Source organism: Palaemon carinicauda, chromosome 1, assembly GCF_036898095.1.
Source record: "Palaemon carinicauda isolate YSFRI2023 chromosome 1, ASM3689809v2, whole genome shotgun sequence".
Lineage (NCBI taxonomy): Eukaryota > Metazoa > Arthropoda > Malacostraca > Decapoda > Palaemonidae > Palaemon > Palaemon carinicauda.
Window position 1 is genome coordinate 68,837,397 of NC_090725.1, and position 24,622 is coordinate 68,862,018.

A 24,622-nucleotide genomic window follows, 5' to 3' on the forward strand; every position below is an offset into this window, starting at 1 on the left:
GCCAGTTTGACCCTAGGAGAAGTCACCACGAAGTCTACTCCTCTCTTCCTCTTCAGCGGAGACAAAGCTGTCGTTGGTTTGAGGCCCAGATCAGCAAGGGCCGGCTTAACAGCCTGGACGACAGCTCTGATCAGAGACCCCAAAGCAAGGCTGCCAACTGACAGACGCAGTGTCAGAGACTCCCGCTGAAGGGAAGGGGATCGGGTGATCCTTTGGAGTAGACACCACAGGGCCTGCCTGAAAAGAAGAAGAAGAAGAGTGTTGCCTAAACCTCTCTGAAGACTTTTCCTCCTCTTGTAAGTGCGCTGTTCTTCGCTTGCGGGGGGGGGGATCGTGAAGACGATTACCTGGAAGTACGCTCTTCTGAAGACTCGCAAGGTTGCTCGTGCTGCGAAACCCAGCGGGAATCGCGATCGAGATCGCGCTTGCGCAATGGAAAAGTCGCGAGCGAACGTTGGCGCACATGCGCGCGGAGATGAAAGCGCGGGTGCGCGTGGGCACGTGGGCGCGTGGGCGCGCAAGTAAAGGTGCGCGCGGCGCGTGCGCGCGGAGAAAGTGCGCGCGGACGAAAGTGCGCGCGGGCGAAAGCTGCGCGCTGGTGCGCAGGTGAGGGTGTGCGCGGTCTTAAGGGCGAGCGCTGGCGGCCGGGAGAATGACAGCGCGCAGGCGAGCGATGGCATGTAGGGCGAGAAGGTGAATGACTGCGCACAGGTGAGATAGCGCGTAGAAGACCTTCGGCGATCAGAAATGTGGGCGCGCGGGCGCGTTGAAGAGCGCTTGCGCACAGGAGATTGCTGTCGAGCAGGAGATCGCTGGTGCGCAGGAGATCGCTGGCACGCAAGTGCGCGGTCTGAAGATAACAGCTGGGGCGCAGGACCAGAAGGTGTAGCAGCGCGTAAAGGAGAACGCTCGTGGGCGCGAACAGGAGCCTTCTCGTGGGCCGTGGGCGCGCAGTGTCTCGTCCCAATCTGGAAGAGCGCACAGGTGAGTGCGTGCGATGGCTGGCGCGTGGGCGAGTTCCAAGGGCGCGCAGGTGATCGCAGGCGAGGAGGCGAAGGAAGAGTCTCCTTGCCTGCGCCCAGATCCGGAGATCGTGGGCGCGCGGGCGAATGTGGGCGCGCAGGTGATCGCAGGCGAGGAGGCGAAGGAAGAATCTCCTTGTCTGCGCCCAGGAGATCGTGGGGCGCGCGGGCGAATGTGGGCGCGCATCAGGAACAGGGCGCGCAGATGTGCGCTGGCGAGCAGGCGATCGTGGGCACGCAGGAACGTGGGCGCGCATGGCGCGCATCAGGAACAGGGCGCGCAGATATGCGCTGGCGCGCAGATATGCGCTGGTGCACAGGAGATCGCTGACGCGCAGGAGAGCGCTGACGCGCAGGTGAGCGCTGACGCGCAGGTGAGCGCTGGCGCGCAGGTGAGTGCTGCCGCGCAGGTGAGCGCTGGCAAGCAGGAGATCGATGGCGAGATGACTCTGCTGCAGGAGATCGCTGGTGCGTTGAGTCTGAAGAAGGCTGGTCCTCAGCAACAGCAGGAGAGTGCTTGGGCCCAGGCGCGCAAGAGAACGTGGGTGCGCAGGTAAAACCTGGCACTTAAGGGACTTGCTCACATTGTGACTCAAGCCCTTTTGCCCCGAAGGGACCGGTGCCCGTTGGATAACGGGGTGCGTTGGCACCCACTGCGCATCTGTGTCCAGGAACGGAGAACGAAGATTCCCAGGTCTGGCAGGCGTAGGAGATCGCGAACGATCTGCTGAGAGGTCTAGAGATGCGGCTGCAACGGTCTGCTCCGTCGAGGAGGATCCTCTGCGGGGGACGTCGAGGGTGATGAACCGAACAGAAGCACCTCCTAACTCCCTTGTAGGGAGAAGGAGGGCCTCTACGGCGAAGAGGAGGGCAAGCCTTGCGGCGAAGACGACCTCTAGGGGCTGGAACACCATCATCGGTCCTCCAAAGAGGAGTCTCTGTCAGTGAATTCCCCCGAGGGAGAGAATCACCTGCAGGAGAGACCGTTGGACTCAGCTCCTCCCTTGAAGGATGTTCGGAGGGGGGAACTGAGCCTTCAGCAACATCAGCAACAATTGCAGGGGTCTGACCCGACCCGTCGGACGCCTCTGCCAAAACAACGTTGACAATAGACAGAGGATCTACCTCTGCTATCATCAGCGACTGTTTGACAGCTGCACCCAACTGGATAAGGTCAAACAGGGCTTCCCTGGAGAGCAAGCCCTTAAGCCCCAAGGAAGCCCAAAGCTGCAACAAATCATCATTACATACAGAGTTATTAATATCCTCCCCCGGAGGAGGAGGAGGAGCTGCCTTGCTATGGGAGGCAACTCCCTCTCCCAAACCCCGAGGTTGGTCAACAAAAGAATGGCCTACGCTACCACTCGACGGCCTCTCACGAGAGACCGATCGAGTGGGAGCTTCGGAGGAGGTTCGGGCAACGGAAGAAGAGTCTTTGGAACCTTCCTTCTTCAAGGAAGCCCTTGAAGGAGAAAGGTCACACCTAGACTTCTTCTTCCGTCGTCGGGAAAACCTCTCCCACTGGGAGGTAGACCATTCCCTGCACTCACTGCACACTTTATCTCTATCACACCGTTGACCTCTGCAGTACGGACACAAGGTGTGAGGATCCGTCTCGACCGCCGACATAAACGTCCCACAAGGGCGGTCGGGTAAGCCAGGGCACTTCCGCATGATAGAGGTAGAGGCCAACTTCCGGGCACACAACTGCAAGAAAAAGCAGAAAAAGATTAAGGCTGTCAAAATGCGAGGGTGAGAACAGACACGTCTGACCATCACCGGAGCCAAAAGTGAAGTGAATCAGTTCACCGGTGTGTGAGGGGGGAGGGGTAGCTAGCTACCCCTCCCCTACCCCCTCGCTAACTAGCGAGAGGGTAGTTAACCCTCGTTAAGAATCTAATGGCTCGTCATTCAGCTACGCCAAAAGTAACACCCCTATGTAAATAGCTAAGGTTTGTATTTCGGTTACAGAACAAAGGAGGATTAGTTCATAAGAAGCACTTGGAACCTCAACAACTTTACGTGATAACCATATAAATAGACTGCTGATGAAAGCAAAGCCAACTAGTGCTGGGATGTGGAGAAGATTACTGCTGCTGGGGGAAGACATTTACACGACTGCATAATCCACCACATCTCGGTGTAAACAAAGGGTTTTACATACATATTTGCAAGATCTTTACTCTATTCTTTCATTGTTGTTACTCCTGCTATTCTTATTTGGAGAATGAATAGCACATAAATGTCAGCTAAGCATAGTAAGCCCACCTTATCTTTGGGTATCATATTCAGAGGCAACCGCTTGCGCCCCCCCCCCAAATGTGGAATTCCATGCAAAACATACAAGCTAAAATCTATGGTTATTAAAGATTTTCCTTCCACAAAATATACTCCATGAGTGGAAAAAAATGTGTATGCTATAAACAGTAATAGTATTGTCTATTAAAAACTACAGGATACAGTACTGTACAATATATACTTTCTACATTTTGTAAAGTATATTACTATACACAATACTATACAGTATTTTAGTTACAGTAGTGTATACAGTAATAGTAGGTCTATAGTACTGTAATGTATAGTATACTCGTACAGTTTTGTACACTTAGTATAAAATGTATGTACATAGTGTACTGTATGAGTGTTCTCTCACAATACATGTTAGATTAAAAGTACAGATCTACAATAATTTACCAGTACTGTACATACTATATTTTAAAATACTACTAGAGTATAGGCTACTTGAGTATACACCACTCTATTCTTTCTGGTACCTGTACATGATATTGAGATGATGATGACATTCTTCAGAAGCCTACACCATGAAATGAAAGGATGATTGCATAGGCATCAAAGAAGCTTTAATCACTTGATGAAAGAGAATAAGACTCATGTTTCCATGTCCCTTGACAAGAGTTGATGAGATGGGAGATGACAATGAAGTATCAAAATGAGGAACAGATGAAGCAGAGTTCTGATTTGGCAGAAGATGATGAAAGATCTATTCTAATTTTTATATTTCATAAATGAAAGATCTATTCTAATTTTTATATTTCATATATGAAAGATCTATTTGAATGTTGTTACTATTCTTACAATATTTTAATGTTGTTACTGTTCTTAAAATATTTTGATTGTTCATTAGTTTTCTTGTAGTTTATCTATTTCCTTTTTCCCTTTCCTCGTGGCTACTTTTTCCTGTTGAAGCCCTTGGGCTTATAGCATCCTTTTCCAACTAGGGTTGTAGCTTAGCTAGTAATAATAATAATATCAATAATAATAATAATTGACTTGAATTGTCTATCTGTTTTCAAGTCTGATGAAAGGACCCGATTGAAGAGATCACATCCTTAATCTGGCTTCTTCCCCAATTTCTGTCAAGGGACGATAAAACACAAAATACTTTGTAATCAATGAGTACTGAAAATTTAGCAAATTCTTAAAAATTTAGTAAACGTTCCGTGGATGTGAAAGCCTTGAAAACAACCTAACCTATTTACATCACTCAAGGTATGTCACAAATTTGCAAAATGTCAAATTTCATTTTCCTAAGCTGAGGACAATTCTCAGCTTTTGGGTCAATTTCTACATGAATATTTAGGCCTCCATACACTGCTTCACTGCTTGCGTATTCTTCCAAAAGTCAGCCAGTTGTTCAAATACAGCATAAGTCTAAATTCTCTCAGGTAAACTAACTTCCCTATGCCGTCGTCAGTCCAAAGCACAAAGCTCATAAGTAGAATGTCTTCCCTTGAAGCTCAAATCTAAAGTATTTTCTCGAGTCTGAGTGGAATATGGGAATATATATCATACATATACCAAAGCACTTCCCCAATTTTGGGGGGTAGCCAACATCAAACAAATGAAACAAAAAAGGGGACCTCTCCTCTCTACATTCCTCCCAGCCTGACAAGGGACTCAACCGAGTTCGGCTGGTACTGCTAGGGTGCCACAGCCCACCCTCCCCCGTTATCCACAACAGATGAAGCTTCGTAACGCTGAATCCCCTACTGCTGCTACCTCCGCGGTCATCCAAGGCACCGGAGGAAGCAGCAGGGCCTACCGGAATTGCGTCACAATCGTTCGCCATTCATTCCTATTTCTAGAACGCTCTTTGGCCTCTCTCACATCTATCCTCCTACCACCCAGAGCTTTCTCCACTCCATCCATCCACCCAAACCTTGGCCTTCCTCTTGTACTTCTCCCATCAATTCTTGCATTCATCACCTTCTTTAGCAGACAGTCATTTTCCCTTCTCTCAACATGGCCAAACTACCTCAACACATTCATATCCACTCTAGCTGCTAACTCATTCCTTACACCGGTTCTCACCCTCACTACTTCGTTCCATGGCACAGTTTAAAGGTCATTCATGAATGGTAGAGGCAAGGGACAGTGACAATCCCTTGACCAATTATATATACATATGATCAGCAGCCAAGCCCCTCTCCACCCAAGCTAGGACCAAGGAGGACCAAGCAATGGCTGCCTGGCTACAATGACAATGGATGACTCAGCATGTAGACATATGCTTTCCCAAACCCCCATTCTTAGCTCACAAGAATGCTGAAATTGCAGACACTACAAGAAACTATCGAGCTTAAGCGGGTCTCAAACCCCAGTCCAGCATATTGCGAGACTGATATGTTTCCAATAGGCTACCAAAACCCGTTAGCCAGAATCACCAATTGGAAAAGAATATGATGTAGTACAATGTTTGGGCAACCTTCAAAGTTATTAAAAATCACTCAATCAGCAGTGAATCTATATTTTGAATCTGCATTTTCAAATATCAGAAAACACTCATAAAACCAAGTTAAAATGATAATTGCCTTTCATGGTTTCCCATTAAGGATATAAATCCTGGATTGTGATTAATAAACATCACTTTGAGTAGCTATCTATCTTATTTATTTTGCAGTTTCATTGCAAAATGTGACATATATTAAATATAATTTTAGTTTGGGGCCACATAAGTGATTTAGGTTGCCATCAGTGTTGTCCCAGTAAACTAAGGACATATCCTGCCACTTGGAACAATTAAGATTTTTCTTCTTTCTTTTTTGAAGTGCCAGAAACGTCTTTATAGTTATATAAAGGCTATGTAATATTAACTGGGTTTTAGTAAATGAACATTATTCGGATTATGGTAAAGGAGTTTACTTTTCTACAGCATACATGGCATTTTTACACCTTTAACCTTTGGAATAAAAATAAAGTAATGTACCTGCAACACGCTGGGCCTTTTCCAAGTTCCTACAAGCCAAGATAACACGTGCTCCCCGCTTAGCCAGATCTAGGGCTGTTTCTTTACCAATTCCTTATAAAGAAAACATTCAGATAAATAAAAGAAATTAAAATACATATCTTTACACCAACTGTACATAATTATATACTAAAAAAATTTTTACATTTTATTTTTCCTAGCAATACAAACCTGAATCATTTATAAAGGTTACTCCTAGTCTCGTTTTCTCTACAACCAGACAATGAACAAAAAATAGTTTGAACACAGGTACATCATACCTAGTTCCTAAGCAATTACTGTGCATCAAGCATAGAATACCTGCAAATGATGCTTCTCCACTCTCCTGGTCAAAGACTTGAGGCAGGATCTTCAATAAATGACACAGGATCTTTAATAAATGACTCAGGTTTGTATAGCTAAGAAAAATTGAATATTTTTAAATTTATAGTTTATTTCTACATGGATACAAACTTCTGAGTCATTTATATGGGAGTTTTCCTTAGGTGGGAGGAAGCCTCCATTAAGAGGTATGCCCTTCCATTATAATAGATACAATTAATATAAAGTAATAGTAAAAGATTAAAAGTAAATAATTTGTGAACTGTGTAGCCGGCTCGCAAAGAAGCAAGGCCTCACGTTCGATACCAGAGAATAATATTCTTTGCCAGGGGGAAATCATATGAACATCAAGTGTTACATAAAATTATATGCAGTATTCAATATATCATCAAATACTGAAAATTTAAGGCATTCTTACTTGCATTAGGGTGAATTCCAAGTGAAGACTTCAAGTCCAACTGTGATTACCATCCGCCTTGAAACCTATTACATATCCTTATAATTTTGAGAATAATTGATGCCTTTGATAAAAGTTACGTGTCCTGTAAGAGCTTATAATTAGATTATTTGTTGTGCTGCAACAATAGGGCCTAAAGATAAGGTGTCTCAAGACCTGCATGTACAATCTTTAAGATAATAGTCCGTAAAAGTAGTTCCTCTCTTCCACACACCAACTTTGAATCTTTGTGCAAGAGAGTGGTTTCTACAGAACACCAAGGTTGCGGCAAGCCTACGTATATTACGTGCTTGATGGGGGCCCCTGGTGATGCTTCCCTTGATGATTTATAACCTCTCATGACTGTTTCTCTCAACCAAAAAGAAATAGTTTTTTTGGATACTGTGCTTTCTTTTTAGAGCGACTTGTGCTCACGAACCAATTGGATATTTTAGGCCTAAGATACTGCAGTCTTTTCAAATATTCACACATTGCTCTTACGGGACAGAGTAACATGTCATCCGGGTCATCAGTTACTTCTCTGAAAGACAAGATTGCGAAAGAGTCAATTCTGATATCGTTTTCAACCTTCTTCTGGGTTTCAGTCTTAAATTTGGGAACAAAAACAAATATAATTCTTTACACCCTCTTAAATGTGACGTCAGCTAAGGTAGACTATATAATTTGCTTACTCTCTTGGCTAAAGCTAAGGCTAAAAGGAAGACTGTCTTTAAAGTAAGGTCCCTGACTAAGACTTTATGCATACGTTTGAAAGGGGCTTTTCTTAAGGCTCTTAGAACCTTCATCACATCAAGGAGGACATGACTGCTCGAAACTCGTAATGACAGCTGAGACTTCCCATGACGAGGAAAGGCCAAGCCCTTTCAGTTTGAAGACCTGGCTCAACGCTGAGCGGTAGCCTTTCACCAGTGACTGAAAGGGATTTCTTGTTCCTCCGGAACACCAAAAAGTCTCCAATCAGACAAATACAGTAGTGGCCTTGAGTAGAGCAATATTCCCCCTACAACACCCAACCACAGAAGATTTTCCACTTAGCCTCGTATACTACTGCAGACGACTTTCAGAGATATCAGGAAAGTTGTTTCGCAGTTAATCTCTAAAATTTTCATTCAAAGTAGATGCTGGATAGTCTTCAACCATGAAGTGACAGCCAATGCACTGTGCCTTGGAATTTTCGTGAGAAGTTCCAGATGGTTTCTGGAGAATGCTAGCGTTGCGGCAGGACCACGGATATCATGTGCTCGAAAGGGAGTCCCTGGCGACACCTCCCCTGAGAAATGCAAGTTCTCATGATAGATTTCTCAACCCGTAATTAATTGTGTTTTCGAAAAATTCCTCTGGAGCAACCAGTATTCATGCCCAGATAGAAATATGTTTAGGCCTATGATCTATCGTGCATTTCTGAAATTTTTGGATTGATCTCACTAGACAGAGTAAAATAATACTCGGGTCATTAGTGGCCTCCTTGAGAGACAAGATCGTAAAGAAGTTCACCTGATATTCCCCAGAATCTGGGTTCTGACACAAACTCGAGAACAAAAGGATACAAAAATATTCTTTGTACCCTCTGGAATGGGACACAAGATAATATAGACCATTTAGTCCATTCATTCTACTTGGCTGAAGGTAAGGCAAGGAAGAAGGTGGTCTTTAAGATAAGATCCCTGCCTTGTGCTTTATACAAGAGATCGTGGGGGACTTTCTTCAAAGACTTGAGCACCCTTTTCCACACTCAAAGAGAGGGATGAGTCTGTTCTCAAGGGGGGGCGGACAAGCTTGCCAGCTATAAACCCGAGTAAGAGCTAAGACTTCTTCCGAATAGTGGAGGTCAAGCTCTTTCAGTTTGAGAACTTGGTTCAAGGCCTAGCAGTAGTCTTTCACCGCCTTGACTGAAAAGGAATTTGTTTCTCAGGATCATTGAATAGCCCGTATTCAAGGGAAAATGGCCTTGAGGGAGACAATATTCCTCATATAACCCTGACCACTGAATGTTCCATATGGCCTGATAGACTGTTATGGACAACTTTAGGGGACATCTGGGCAGCTGGGCTCAAACTCCCTTCTTTCAGAAGCGCAGCCAACTAGTCTTTTGTTGTGACATAACAGGCAATGTACTGCGACTTACAACTTTTCATGAGCGTGGTTGACCTATTAGGTTTTAGTCATTGTGGAGGTTTTCTCAGGGCTTCCGTGAGAAGTTCCAGTAGGTCTGGGTATCTCTCCTCTGTTGTCTCCTTTGAAGATACTAGCATTATTCTGACTCCCTTGGATGTTCAGATTTAGTTCAGTCCGATGATTGAATTATTAGGAGTTTTCTGCCATTGGTGCCAATATCATTTTTCATAAAAAATAACAAATTCAATTTAAAACAATAAAAGCAAAAATATCCTTATAAAATTTAAATAGCTTTCAGAAAATCTACTTCTGAAATAAATCTAAAAATACCGCTAGCATAGTACGACACATCATGTCCAAGAATCTTGGAAAGGATGAACCTGCCATCCTCATCTTGAGCTTCAATCAGATATCTATTTCTTAAGGTGCTAAAAGTGGGGCATTTGGTCAATAAGTGCCTCACCGTCGGGGGTACCCAACAGATGTTGCAATATGGCTTGTGTTGCCCAATCATCAGAACCTTGTGTGTCAACCGAGTGAGACCAATGCGAAGACGAGAAAGAGAAGTCTCCCACTTTTGGGGCATCATGTTATACCTCCAAGGAAATATAACATAAATTATTTTTCTCATCTTACTTCCATCTAAACTCTCGCAATCATCATCATCCTCTCCTCCTACGTTAATTGACGCAAAGGGCCTTGGTTTGATTTCGCCAGTCGTCTCTATCTTGAGCTTTCAATTCAATACTTCTCCATTCATCATCTCCTATTTCACGCTTCATAGACTCAGCCATGAAGGCCTGGGTCTCCCAAATCTCCTGGTTCCTTGTGGAGCCTAGCTCAATGTTTTGTGAATTAATCTCTCTTGGGGAGTGCGAAGAGCATGTCCAAACCATCTCTATCTACCCCTACCTCAATGCTGTTGCCAATTACTATAAAACAAATTCTTAATGCTGGGTAAAATATCATTACAGAGGATGGGATACCTTCTTGGTAGCAACTCGGCTGCAAAATTTGTTGCCAGTAAATCTGTCTTCTTATCCCCACACACATCTACATGTGCCGGAACCCAACAAAATCGAACTGTTATACCTCTCAGCCCAATAATGAAGACCCACTCTATAATCTTTAAAACTAAAGGATTACTGGAATTAAAAACTTCTAAAGCTTGTAGGATACTTCTTGCATCACTAAGAATGGTAAAATGGCCCTCATCTTTTAACAGTGTTTTTTCAATGGTAATTAGAATGCCATATAGTAATCAAGGACTTCATTAACACTAGCAATTCTCTCTGTCCAACCTGTCTCGTGAATTTCACAGCCATGGCACCTCTCTGCTTTAGGACCTGGTTGGTCCGTTGGTTAGTGGCTTGATGGGACAGAAAGGTGACTGCCTTCACTCCTGACAGAACCAAGCCTGTAAATTCTTTCTTTTTCTATGGCTTCAGCAAATCCTGAGAAAAGGCGAAGAAAGCCCTCATTCTTGACCAGTGGTCGAGCCCCGATGTTGCTTGTAAGATAGACATGGATTTCCAATATGAAGAATCTGTAACGGAGAAGATGGTCAGTCGGGAACCTAATTTGTTTGTCAAAGTTCTGGGAGCAAGTGTGAAAACTGTCATATCTACCAATAGAGGTGACACGGCCGAGTCCTCCATTCATAAAAACACATTCGTCTTGACAGTACCTATGGTAGAATTCCTTGAGGAGAGTTTTATATACCTCTGGTTACTCCCAATCCCAGGGAGCACAAGCTCGCAAAAGCTCGTGTTTGTTCCTGTTCTTTTTCTGACATCAAAGGCAAGTGGCTGAGTTCAGGTGAGTGCTTGAGCATGTGACTGGTGTTCTGTCCTTAAGTAATACAGTGATCGTTTTTTGGCATGCTTCCACCTAAGAGTATAAGTTCACAATAATTCCCTAATTGGCGAACGATAGAGAGAATTTTAAGCACGATTGTCTAACTGGGAGCGCCCCTGATATTGCTGTATTCTAGTCCAATCTATCATTCCAGTACGTAAGAGCTCGTTCATAGCAAGCCTCTCATGAATACGAAGGAAGACATGCCTAGAAACTCTTATGTCTGTCCAGGAAAGAACACAGGTCACTATGTAAGCATGTAGGCACGTCGTAAATTGAGAGCGATCATACTGTATTTTGATGTGTTGGCTTTTAACAGGAATACTTTCCTATTGTAAGCCATGTATGTTGAAGTCTTCCAGTCTTGCACGAGTGAAGATGATTGCACTTGAGTGCAAGAAGAAGAATGTGTAAGATCTAGCTCTGAGTTCTTGTCCAATGATTGAACACTATGAGATTATCTTGAAATTCCCCAAAAAAGGTCTTTGAGCGCTCAGAGAAGTGCATTCTCAAAGGTTGGTGCACTTTCAAAGAAGATTGGCAGCAAATAGGAGAGTACTGTACTCACCTTGATGAGTGTGTTTGCACACCGGAGAATCTTCTAAGTCAGAAGGGAAAGTTGACGAACACAATCTTGCTCGCAAATAAAAGAGCGCTCTCCCAATAGAGGGCAGACATAAATAGTGAATGTTCTACTTCCAGGTGGTGAGCACAGGGGTAAAGAGCTGCGAGTCGAATATGTAAGATCTAGCTCTGAGTTCTTTTCCAATGATTGAGCACTATGAGGTTATCTTGAAATTCATCCAAAAAAGGTCTTGAGTGCTCAGAGAAGTGCATTCTCAAAGGTTGGTGAACTTTCAAAGAAGATTGGCAGCAAATAGGAGAGTACTGTACAGTACTCATCTTGATAAGTGTGTTTGCACACCAGAGAATCTTCTAAGTCAGAAGGGAAAGTTGACGAACACAATCTTGCTCGCAAATAAAAGAGCGCTCTCCCAATAGAGGGCGCACATAAATAAGTGAATGTTCTACTTCCAGGTAGTGAGCACAGGGGGCAAAGCGCTGCGAGTCGACTGCTTTCTAGGAGAGATTTGCTCAAAATCATGAACTCAAACTCAGCTGAGGCGTAAGATTCAACGAAGAATGTATACTACCTGTATTTGGCAAATGTGAGCATTCCAAGAGGCGTACATGCTCACGCACAGGTGAGGGAGATCCAGGGGCACATGTTTGACAAGCTTCTTACTTCCCGCATTAGACAATTCCTTTACGACGGAATTCTTCCTCCGAGGACGTAATTATGTGCCTCATGATGGGAGGGGATGGAAGATCTTTGGAGAGAGAACAACAACTTGTTGGAGAGCAACTCTCTTCTTCATCTTGTAACGGCGACCCAAGGTAGGAGATTTCTTCCCTGATGAAGGCGGAGCCAGTAAAGAACTAGGAGGGAAAGGCAGCCATAAGCACTTCCTTGAAACTGACCAAACCTCTTAAGGCAAGGATAGTTATTTAGCTATTCCTGCCCGAGAAGTCAATTCTGAGTTGGAGGAGCCAAGGGCTTCTTCCACAAGTGCAGCAGATGAAACAGGTTCCAGAGTCAGAGACTTTGCCTTGGATAGAGCTAAGGCTTGTAGGATTCTCTATAAAAGAAATACCTTCTAGTCCTAAAGATGACCATGACGTTTTTAGGGTGCCGTTGCTCGTAATGGCATCTGAAACTGTTTTGTCAGGTTTGCTGAGAGCAAGAGATAAATCTGCTTCTCTAAGGGAAGCAGATATCACTGACTCACTCTGAGCTTGCAAGAGGGCTACATTATTGTCGTTTTCCTTCTTTGTATTCCCTGAGGAGGGTAACGGAGAAGGATCAGAAATCTGAGTTCCAAGAGGGGTAGAAAGATAACCTGAAGATTTCTTTGCCCTGACAGTAGAATAAGGAGAAGAATCTTGCTTGGTTTTCTTTTTCCTCTTCATGACAAACTTCTGCCACTGGGAAGACGACCACTCTCTACACTAATCACAAGGTGAGGACTTCACACAGTCAAGCAGGACATAAAGAATGGGTATCCACATTTGGTTTACGCATAAAAGTCCCAAGTTGTTTTCCAGGAATTTCAGGGTAAGACTGCATACCCCTACAAGGATTCTACTTAACAGGCACACACAATCAAACAACAAAGAAAGAAAAAGGATTAAAAAGCCAAGTTTGTATGTATCGCAACTCAGTGAGCTCGCAGGAGGGCAGGACTTCTCCATTAACTACCAACACTTCATTATAAATTTTAACAGCCAAGTTTCCAGCTGCACTAAAATCATACTCTCATTAAAGGATGAAGGTTTGTATCTGCATTGGAACAAAAATGGATTAATGTTATCTACTACTAATCAATCATTGCACTGTATTCTGTTAACTAAAAACTACTCATCAATTATCTCACTGTAATCTGGTGACTGTGAACACTAACTACAAAATCCTAACATGCATCATAGTTGATAGTGTAGAATTAAGTAGAACTTAAAAGACCCCTTGAATTTTTATGTGTTGTTATACTTATAAAGCAGCCTCAGCTATCAGAGCTAAATCTACTAGTGTTAAGATGACAAATTCGAAGATAATTTGTATTTTTCCTAACCATACAAACCTTAGCTATTTACAGAGGGTTTACCTTTTAGCGCAGCTGAAATGACGAGCCAATAGTTTTAACAAGGGTTAATTACCCCCGCGCTAGTTAGCGGGGGGTGGGGAAGGGTAGCTTGCTACCCCTCCCCCTCCACACACCGGTGACTTGCTTCACTTCACTTATAGGTAGGACTTGACTTGGGGGTCAGGGATGGCGGGCACATATGTGTAAATAGCTAAGGTTTGTATGGTTAGGAAAAATACAAATTATCTTCGAATTTGTCATTTGTTCCGTAACAGAAATACAAACCACGCTATTTACAGAGGGTGACTTACCCCTTAGGAAGGGTGGAAAGTCCCCAGCCTTACTGACTTCGGCTTGCCCGGGGGCTCGATCCCTCAGTGAGTAGCACTAGAGAGAGGGAGCCCCTGTACCTCACAAGTTCCTAGCATCGCTAGGAACGAGTGGCCTACATAAGCAGTGTGAGGAGGAGAGTGTGACTCGTCCTATGAAGTTGACCTTGAGACCTTCAGATAGGAATTCTAGGATAGGACGTTCCCCATACCACCTCGTCAGGGTATGGGAGACGCAACAGTATTAAGCTTAATACTAGGAGCACAAAGAAGCATGGGTTACCTGCAGAGGTCGAGGTCAGCTATGCGAGGACCAGGATGCTGCTTCCCCAAGAGAGGGGAGAATGAAGAAAGAAGTAAGGGTCAGACATACTCTTTCACTCACGCAGACTAAGACCGGGTAACAACGCCCTCAACCTACTGCTACTTGTCCAAAAAGGAGCCTGAGGTTAGACCAGCTGTTGTGCAGCCACCACAGGGCCGATAGAAAACGTATCGAGGCTCCTGTGGGTCACGTCTTGCAGGTAGTGGGCTGTGAAGGTCGTTTGACGCTTCCAGACCCCAGCTTGAAGTACCTGCGTCACAGAGAAGTTTCTCTTGAAGGCCAGGGATGTAGCAATACCCCTGACATCGTGGGCCCGAGGGCGACGTGACGGAGGAGGGTCAGGATTCAGGGCATGGTGGATAACCCTTCGAATCCAAGCTGAGATGGTGTTCCTGGTGACCCTCCTCTTTGTCCTGCCTGTGCTCACAAACAAAGCTCGCACATGAGGACGGACTGCAGCCGTTCTCTTCAAGTAGTGCCTCAGACACCTCACTGGACATAGTAGCAGCTGGTCTGGGTCGTTTGTTACAGAACGGAGACTCGCGATCCTGAAAGAGTCGAACCGATGATCCGGCACTCCAGGATTCTGAGTCTTGGCCACAAACTCAGGGACGAACCTGAACGTTACCTCCCCCCATCCCCTTGAATGGGCGATGTCGTACGAGAGACCATGAAGTTCACTAAATCGCTTGGCCGAAGCCAAGGCGAGTAGGAAAGCCGTCTTCCAAGACAGGTGGCGATCGGAGGACTGGCGTAATGGCTCGAAGGGAGGTCTCTTAAGAGACCTGAGGACTCGAACCACGTTCCAAGGAGGGGGTCTCACTTCCGACTGGGGGCAGGTAAGCTCATAGCTACGTATGAGTAAAGAGAGTTCTAGCGATGAAGAAATATCCACGCCCTTCAATCTGAAGGCCAAGCTTAAGGCTGAGCGATAGCCTTTGACTGCCGAGACAGAAAGGCGCATTTCTTCTCGCAGATACACGAGGAAGTCCGCTATTGCTGGAATAGTGGCATCGAGTGGAGAGATACCCCTTCCACGACACCAACCACAAAAGACTCTCCACTTTGCTTGGTAGACTCCCTCAGAGGACCTTCGCAGGTGCCGAGACATTCTCTCCGCAACCTGTTGCGAAAAGCCTCTCTCCGCGAGGAGACGCTGGATAGTCTCCAGGCGTGAAGCCGAAGCGAGGATACGGCCCTGTGAGGGACGCCGGAGTGGGGTTGTCTGAGAAGCTCGTGTCGTGGAGGAAGCTCCCTTGGGAGTTCCGTCAGGAGTTGCAGAAGGTCCGGAAACCATTCCGCGTGATGCCATAGCAGAGCTACCAGAGTCATGGAACAGTTGACCGATAGTCTGGTCCTGTTGAGCACCCTTCTCATCAGACAGAACGGTGGGAAGGCGTACACGTCGATGTTGTCCCACCGTTGCTGGAAAGCATCTTGCTAGAGTGCCTTGGGGTCCGGGACTGGTGAGCAGTACAGGGGCAGCTTGAAGTTCAAGGCTGTAGCGAACAAGTCCACAGTCGGGGAACCCCACAAAGTCAGGACTTTGTTGGCTATCTGAGGATCCAAAAACCACTCGGTACTCACTATCTGCGAAGCCCTGCTCAGACTGTCGGCGAGCACATTCCTCTTGCCAGGAATGAAGCGAGCTGATAGTGTTATCGAGTGGGTTTCGGTCCACCTCAGAGTCTCTACTGCAAGATGGGATAGCTGTTGCGAAAAAGTGCCTCCCTGCTTGTTGATATAAGCCACTACCGTGGTGTTGTCGCTCATCACCACCACGGAGTGACCCGCCAGGGACCGTTGGAACTGCTGAAGAGCCAGAATGACGGCCTTCAATTCTAGCAGGATGATGTGTAGGCACTTTTCTGATTCTGACCAAAGGCCTGAGGCCCTCTGGTTCAGAACGTGCGCCCCCCACCCTTCTTTTGACACGTCCGAAAACAGAGTCAATTCCGGGGGGAGGACGAGAAGACTCACTCCCTTCCGCAGGTTCTCGTCGGCCAGCCACCACCGCAAGTCCGTCTGTTCCAGAGACCCCATTGGGATACGAATGTCCGGGGAATCGGATCCTTGATTCCACCGGGACTTGAGCCGCCATTGAAGGGATCTCATCCTGAGGCGGCTGTTTGGAACCAGACGGGCCAGGGAGGATAGGTGGCCTAAGAGACGCAACCACGATTGGGCGGGGAGTTCTTTTCGCCTGAGGAAGGGTTCCGCCACCCTCCTCAGCCTTGCTATCCGGTCGTCTGATGGAAAGGTTTTGTGGAGATTGGTGTCTATTAGCATGCCTAGATAAACCAGTCGTTAGGACGGCTGCAGAGAGGACTTCTCAAGGTTTACCACGATCCCCAGATCCTGGCAAAGATCCAGAAGCCTGTCTCGGTGCCGAAGAAGGGTCTACTCCGAGTCTGCTAGGATCAGCCAATCGTCCAGGTAACGAAGGAGAAGAATGCCGTTCCTGTGCGCCCAAGATGAAATCAGGGTGAACACTCTGGTGAACACCTGAGGAGCTGTGGAGAGACCGAAACACAGCACCATGAACTGGTAGATCTTGTTGTCTAGGCAGAATCTCAGGTACTTCCTGGAAGACGGATGGATTGGGATCTGGAAGTACGCGTCCTTTAGATCCAGTGTACACATGAAGTTTTGTGGTCTCCCCACAAGTCTGACCGTGTCTGCTGTCTCCATGCTGAACCGGGTTTGTTTGACAAACCTGTTCAGAGCTGAGAGATCGATGACGGGTCTCCAGCCTCCAGTAGCCTTCTCTACAAGAAAGAGTCGACTGAAGAAGCCTGGGGAGCCGTCCACGACCTCCTGGAGAGCACCCTTCTCGAGCATGGTCTCGACTTCGGCCTGAAGGGCCAGCCCCTTTGCCGATCCCGTGGCATAGGAGCTCAACGACACTGGATTCGCTGTCAGGGGAGGTTGAGATGTTGTGAACGGGACGCGATAACCTTGACCGATCACATAGACCGTCCAAGCATCGGCCCCGTGTTGCTGCCACCTGCGGACGCAACGCTGAAGGCATCCCCCCACAGGTGGACATGCAGGGGGACTGCCACCCCTAGGGCTTGCGGCCGCGGCCGCCACCCCTAGGAGTCTTGCCTCCCCTGGAGGACTTACCGCCCCTCTTGACCTTGGCTGGAAAGGGCTGGGGCTTAGACACCACTTTCTTAGCTGCCGGTGCCTGTTTGGGAGCCTTACGAGGCTGTTGCTGCTGTTGTGGCGGGGCTGGAGGCTTATAGGGCCGAGTTGTAAGGGCCCTGTGGAGGAGGGAGTCCGTGCTGGATTTCCTCCACCTCTCAGCCGTTCGCTCCATGTCTTGAGGCTCAAACAGGCTCTCCCCCAGAAGGGAAGCATGTCGGAGCCTACACACATCTACGGCGGGGACCTTCGGATGGAATCTCTCGGACACAGCATCGCGACGCTTCAACACCGAGTTGGCCCACAGGGTGGTAACCTGGTGCGCCAAAAACTCGATGGAGCGGGTGCCCGAGAGCAAGAAGGTCTCTAGGGCCTTCCTATTGGTCTCCTTGGACAAGTCCTCCGATCGCAATAGGATGCCCAGAGATCCTAGCCCGAAGTCCAGCCACGAAGTGGCCTGCATGGCACACTTAGCGACCTTCTCGTGGTTAAGGATCTCTGCCGCCGAGAACGACACCTGCCGGGCAGAGAGTTTCTCAAGGGGAACTCCCTTCACCAGCTCCTCCACAGAGTGATGGAGAGGAAGAGCGAGGTTGTGCTCACCCAGGATCTCGAAATACCTCCTCTGCTGGAGGCGAGGAGGAGGGATGAGCTTGTTCCCGGCAGTGGAACGACTGGAGGAGGAAAGAAGTGCGAGCTGAGCGTTGGCCCTAGCCCTGGCACTCTTCAGACCGCGAGACCAGGGCAGAGCTGCACTGGTCTTAGGGGCCTTCCGAACGTCAAACACTTCATCCAGAATCGTGTCTTTGCCTTCACGGGGGGCGATGACTGGATCCGTAAGCCTGTTAAGTTGCCTTATCAGGCTTAGGACCTGCCAGAAGGCATGTTCGGATTCTTGCTGTTCTCCTCCCTGCGGGCTGGCAGCTAAGTCTCCTGCCCCAGGAATCTCTTCCTGGGGTGATACGTGGACATTCCCCTGGGTAGTCGTGGGTTCCTGACGAATCCTTGCAGAGGATTTAGGGACGGTCTTGGAATCCTTGGATTCCCTCCTGGGAGGGATACAGGATCCCAACAACGAGGTTCGAGGGGCCCCTTCCTCACGAGACGATTCTCCTGCCTGAAGCGAAGTCTCCCCCCCTGGTGCCGAGGGGAAGACTACCGCACCACTGGACTCACCTGAGGATGGAAAGGCCTCGTCCACGGGAGAAGGAGAGAGTACTCGTGCAGGAGAAGGGACCTTCGCGACCGACCTCTTGGGAACCAACTTTGCCCTGGGGAAGTCACCACGAAGTCCACTCCTCTCTTTTTCTTCAGCGTAGGAGAGACAGCCGTTGGTTTGTTACCCTGGCCGGCGAGTGTTGGTTTCATAACCCTCACTAACGCCCGTGCCAGAGGACGAAACCAAGTCTGCTGCTCCAAGGACACAGAGTCCGAAATCCTCGCTAAAGGGAAAAGGATCGGGCGATCCTTTGGAGTGGACACGACGGTACCTGCCTGAAAAGAAGGTGGGGAAGAATGATGTACTAACCTCTCCTCGTCCTGCACTACCAACCTGTGTTTGGATGGAGGTGATCCCGAGTGCCGTCTAGGAGCACGCGTTCCTGCTGCTACCACCGGCTGCGGGATTCGCCGCAAACGATGGTCGTGCGGGCGAGCGATCGCGCGGGCGCGCAGGTGGATGATCGCGCGGGCGCACAGGCGAGCGGTCGCGCGGGCGCGCAGGCGAGTGGTCGCGCGGGCGCGCAGGCGAGTGGTCGCGCGGGCGCGCAGGCGAGTGGGCGCGAGGGTGGGCAGGTAAATGAACGCGTGTCCGAGGCGACGAACGCAAGCGTTGGACCGACGGCGAGAGAACGCGCTGCCGCGTAGGTGAGGAAGATCGCTGGCGATGTAGATCCACAGGCGATCGATGATGAGCTGGTGAGTGCAGTCGCTCAAGTTGGCGATGGCGCGATGTGGCATGTCGACGCACTGGCGTGCGATGGTGAGCAGCATGCGCAGGTGAATGACCGCGTAATGGTAAGTGATGGCGAGCAGCATGCGCAGGTGAATGATCGCGTGATGGGGTGCGATGGTGATCAGCATCTACAGGAGGGCGATCGTGCAGGGGCGAGCGATGGCGAGCAGCATGCGCAGGAGGGCGATCGCGTGATGGCGAGCAGCATGCGCAGGTGGGCGATCGCGTGATGGGGTGCGATGGTGATCAGCATCCGCAGGAGGGCGATCGTGCAGGGTCGAGCGATGGCGAGCAGCATGCGCAGGAGGGCGATCGTGCAATGGCGAGCGAGCAGCATGCGCAGGCGGGCGATCGCGCGATTGCGAGCTAGAAGCTGGCGAACCATGTTCCTTCAGGAGCGTTGGAGAACGTAGGCGCGCTAGCTGTCGCTGTTGAATAGGCGATACTAAGATCGCCTGTGCGCGCTGGCAAGCAGGTGAACGCTGGCGAGGAGGTAATCGCTGGCGCGTAGGTGATCGCTGGCGAGCTGGAGATCGCTGGCGAGCAGAAGGTCGACGCGTGTCATGTGAAAGGACAGGTGGCGCGGCGCGTTCACGAGCAGGAACTGGGAGATCGCTGGCGCGTTGGCAAACATGTGTTTTTGACACACGCGCAGCACGATGTTGCGTAGCCACAGGACCAGGCAGATGGTGAGCAGGGAGTTCAGCAGGAACTAAAGGGTGGTCAGAGACCGCAGGGCGATGGTCCTCAAATGAGCGCTGACGCTCGGAAGAGAGCTGACGAGCAGGAGAGCGCTGGCGAGGGGGGCGAACATCAGGAGAGAGCCGACGAGCAGGAGAGTCTTGGCGAGCAGGAGAGCACTGAAGATCAGGAGAGCGCTGGCGAGCAGGAGAGCACTGAAGATCAGGAGAGCGCTGGCGAGCAGGAGAGCGCTTGTGCGCTAGCACTGCTCGCGTAAGGGAAGGATCCCTTAGCCCCGAAGGGACCGTTGCCCGTCGGGTGACGAGTTCTCCAGAAGGCGAAGATCTGGCAGGAGATGGTGAGCGGTCTGCAGAGAGGTTCAAGGAGGGCGGAGCTGTAGGTTGAGGCTGACGAGGAGAGTCCCCCCCGGAGGATGAAGACCCAAAAAGGCGCCTCTTAGTCCCCCTGTAAGGGGAAGGGAGGCCCTTGTGGCGTAGCGGACGGTGAGCCTTACGGCGGAGGCGGCCTCGGGGAAGATCGTCGGGACCATCGGTCCTCCGAAGGGGAGTCTCCGTTAAAGCACCTCCCTCAGAAGGAAGCTGAGCAGCAGCCGAGACCGAAGGACTCACTTCCCCCTTCGAAGGATGTACGGAAGGAGGAGGAGAGTCTTTAGCACCATCACCCGCAACAGCACCTGCGGCGGAAGGCCCAGCCACGTCGGAGGCCTCTGTCACCACGACGTCGACAATAGACAGAGGGTCTACCTCTGCTACCGCCGGCGACTGCTTAACAGCGGCCCCCAACGAGACAAGATCAATAAGAGCGACCCTGGAGGGCAAGCCCTTAAGCCCCAGGGACGACCAAATCTGTAAAAGATCATCACTGGATAAGGCATTATCAATAACCTCCCCCGGGGGAGGAGGGGGAACCGCCTCGCTATGGGAGGCGACGCCCTCTCCCCCCACCGAAGGTCGGGAAACAGAACAAGGGCCTGCGCTCCCACTCGGCCGACTCTCCTTAGGAGGCGGACGAGGGGGAGCTTAGGAGGAGGTTTGGGCGGCGGAAGAAGAGTCCCGAGAACCTTCCTCCTTCAAGGCTAACCCCGCAGGAGAACGGTCTCTCTTGGACTACTTCTTACGCCGACAGCCAAACCTCTCCCACTGGGAGGCAGACCACTCCCTGCACTCACGGCACATGTCCTCCTGGTCACACCGTCGGCCCCGACATTGAGGGCAGAGGGTGTGCGGATCCGTATTTACATCCGACATGAAAGTCCCACAAGGACGACCGGCAACTCCAGGGCATGTACGCATTGTAAAGAAATAACTGAAGGTCAACTTCCAACCAACACACACGCTGAAAAGAAAAAGCAGAAAATTAAAGGCTGTCACGAGGGCGATGAGCAGACACGTCTGATCACCGCCGAGCCAAAAGTGAAGTGAAGCAAGTCACCGGTGTGTGGAGGGGGGAGGGGTAGCAAGCTACCCTTCCCCACCCCCCGCTAACTAGCGCGGGGGTAATTAACCCTCGTTAAAACTATTGGCTCGTCATTTCAGCTGCGCTAAAAGGTAAACCCTCTGTAAATAGCGTGGTTTGTATTTCGGTTACGGAACAACTAGTAAACAATAGCTTACTCACCAGATGAGGCTCCAGTGACTAAAGCAGTCATGCCATCCAGCCTCCTTTTAGAATGACACTGCTCTGATTGCCAGCTGCAAGCAACACGCAGAGCTGCCACTACAACTACTGCTATTATAATCACATACCACATTTTGGCCTTAGAGAAGAAGTTCCTAAAAATAAAATATACTATATTAAAACCAATTACAGAGAAAATCTATAAAAAAAAATAATTTCAATAATAAAATTACTTATTTTGGGGGGTTGATGTGATGAGTGGTCTCCAGTGATTTTCAAGCAAATAAGTAGAACAAGGAATCTATTATGACAAAAACACCAATGAAATATTGTCTCCCCAGTTCCAGGGCCAGTGTTTCAACATGCAAAGCACGGACTCAGTGTATATAAGGCTGACCCATGGATCCCGTCATAGAACTTCCAATATTGAAAATCCTCAGGTAACCAATGATAAGTCACCAATGACAACCAATACTGATACTGCAGACAATGCTACTTGGCATTAATTTGCATCAAGACGGCATCTTTATTCCTGTTGCCGAGCTGCTAACATGTTCCTTGCTCAGCTTCATGAAGTGAGAAGTCTTCATGTACTGTTAGGTTAAGTAACAGTTATGTTATGATTTAGTTATCCACTTTTCTTAGTAATACTGTATAAAAACTTTAGAAGGTATTATTACAAATTCTTAAAGTAATTTGTATTTTCCCTAGCTAAACAAACATGAGCCCTTTACTGTTGGAGAAAAGATAACAGCAAACCTGGAACATGACAATTATAAATTATAACAAGGTGTATACAACAGTTAATTATCTATCAGTAGCAGGAAGGCGACCGCACCAACCCCTGCTCACTGACAATTCACTTTGAATGAAGCCTGGGACTTTGTCGGGGGCTGGTGATGAAAGGCAAGTTTTAGTAAAGGACACTGGTTTGTATAGTTAGCAAAAATACACATTGCTTAAAAATTTGCGATTGGTGCCTACCCTTACACAAACCATCGTTCTTTACTAAAGGAGACTCGTCCTTAGATGGTTAGTACCCTTTACCAATTGGCTGAAAGCTTAACCCAGAGACCCAAAACTCGAACATCTCAGATGCATAAGAGATTAAGGGTTTCTTACACCTCGTGAACTGCTGCAGGAGAATCAGCGGAATACTGTGTAGTAAGCCTGGCAAGTAACGCATTTGAAGATGTTGCACCTTGAATACAGTACTATCTTATGTGGAGTTCCATGGCTACATCACACTCCCCTTCATGAGGGTCGTTGGGAAAAGACTCTCCCGTGCTTGAGCATGGATTACCTACAAGCAGTCTGGACTTCCCTGATTCAGAGATCAAGTCCAGTTGAAGAGACCTTCCGATGTTGTACCCAAAGGAACGAAAAGATTGAAAGGAAAAGAAAAATTTAGTCATTTTTCACTTTCATCCCAGTGTTTCACATAACCTCAGCCCTCGACTTGCAGTTACAGGTCCTGTGAGAAGAGCCAAGGTAGCTTATACCATCTGCTGAGCAGCTACAACAAATCATAGAGCAAAAGTGTCTGGGGACCTGTGGGTCACATCCCGCACGTAGTGGGTGGAGAAGGTCGTTTGATGCTTCCACAACCCGGCTTGGAGAACCTGCATCATAGAGAAAATCCTCCTGAATGCCAGAGAAGTGCTTACTGTATACCTATCACGTCATGAGCTCTAACTTGTGATCCTTCCGCTGAAGAAATCACTTTCTTCAACCAGAATGAGATCATGTTCTTAAAGAGATCTTCTCGGTTCTTCCTGTACTTAAGGAAAGGTGTTGTAGCCGAGGCCATATGGTCCTAGTAAATTTCAGATTGAACCTTAGAGCTCTCACAGGACAAGGTAAAAGTTGGTCAAGGTCATCAGTTACATCCCTACGACTCATAACTTGAAAAGATAGAAATCTGCAATCAGTCCTCTACGACCCTCAATGTGTGATGTTGAAGGAGAACCCATGCAGACTGCTGTTTAGACAAAGCCTAAGTGAGCAAGAAAATCATCTTCAGGGTGAAGTCTTGTTTGAAGCTCGCTCAACGGTTCATAGGGCGCTAACTTTAAGAAAAAAAACGCCTTTACCACATTCCAGAAAGGAGGGCTCACCTCAACTGGAGGGCAGGTCTGCTCAAAACCCCTAAAAAGCATAGAAATTTCCTCCAAAGAGGAAATATCTATTCCCTTTAGTGTAAAGACTTGGCTCAATGCCTACTGATAGCCTTCTACCACTGAAACGCAGCAGTTTCTCCTTATGGAGGTAATATAAAAGGCAGTAATCCATGGTATAGAGGCTCCGAGAGGAGAGATACCTCTCCATGACACCAATTATTAAACATGGGTAGACAGCTGCCGAGGATTTTCAGAGATATCCAGATATCCGTTGCACTGTTTCTCGAGAAAAGCCTATCTCAGAGAGAAGATGCTTTATAACCTCCACAAATGAAGATGAAGATATCTCGGAACATTATGGAAAATCCTGTGGAGAGGCTGACATGGAAGATTGGGGGAATTGGCAATACTCTTTGATTCTTTGCTAGGGCCGTTAACAAAAGGTTGGGAGTGTACCCGACTCGATTCAGGTAAAAGAATAAGTGTCGAGGCCACCTAAAGGGTGCAGAGATGCATCATCCAATGCCACTTCTGTGTCTGACATGGGAGAGCAGTAGCTCAGGAGCTTTTTGTTCAGACATGTCGCGAAGAAGTCTATCATCACGGTACCCCACAAAATTAGGATATCCGTCGCTACTGGATGAAACAAAGACCACGCTGAACCGACTACTTGAGTCTTCCTGCTCAACTTGTCTGCTACCACATTCCTCTTTCCGGGCTGAAAGCTTAGTCGTTTTGTCCTCTACCC

The 24,622-nt window shown here is 48.1% G+C and overlaps 1 protein-coding gene across 3 annotated transcripts in view; it reads right to left on the bottom strand.

Annotated features, from left to right (window-relative positions):
- Window positions 1-24,622, bottom strand: part of LOC137648750 (retinol dehydrogenase 13-like) — a 1,058,070-nt gene that overhangs the window by 585,040 nt on the left and 448,408 nt on the right. For all 3 annotated transcript variants that reach the window (XM_068381836.1, XM_068381853.1, XM_068381843.1), the window contains 2 exons: window positions 21,755-21,909; window positions 6,250-6,342 (listed from right to left, as the gene is read on the bottom strand). In XM_068381836.1, coding sequence (XP_068237937.1) covers window positions 6,250-6,342; window positions 21,755-21,909 — 248 coding nt within the window. The remainder of the gene's footprint in view (window positions 1-6,249; window positions 6,343-21,754; window positions 21,910-24,622) is intronic.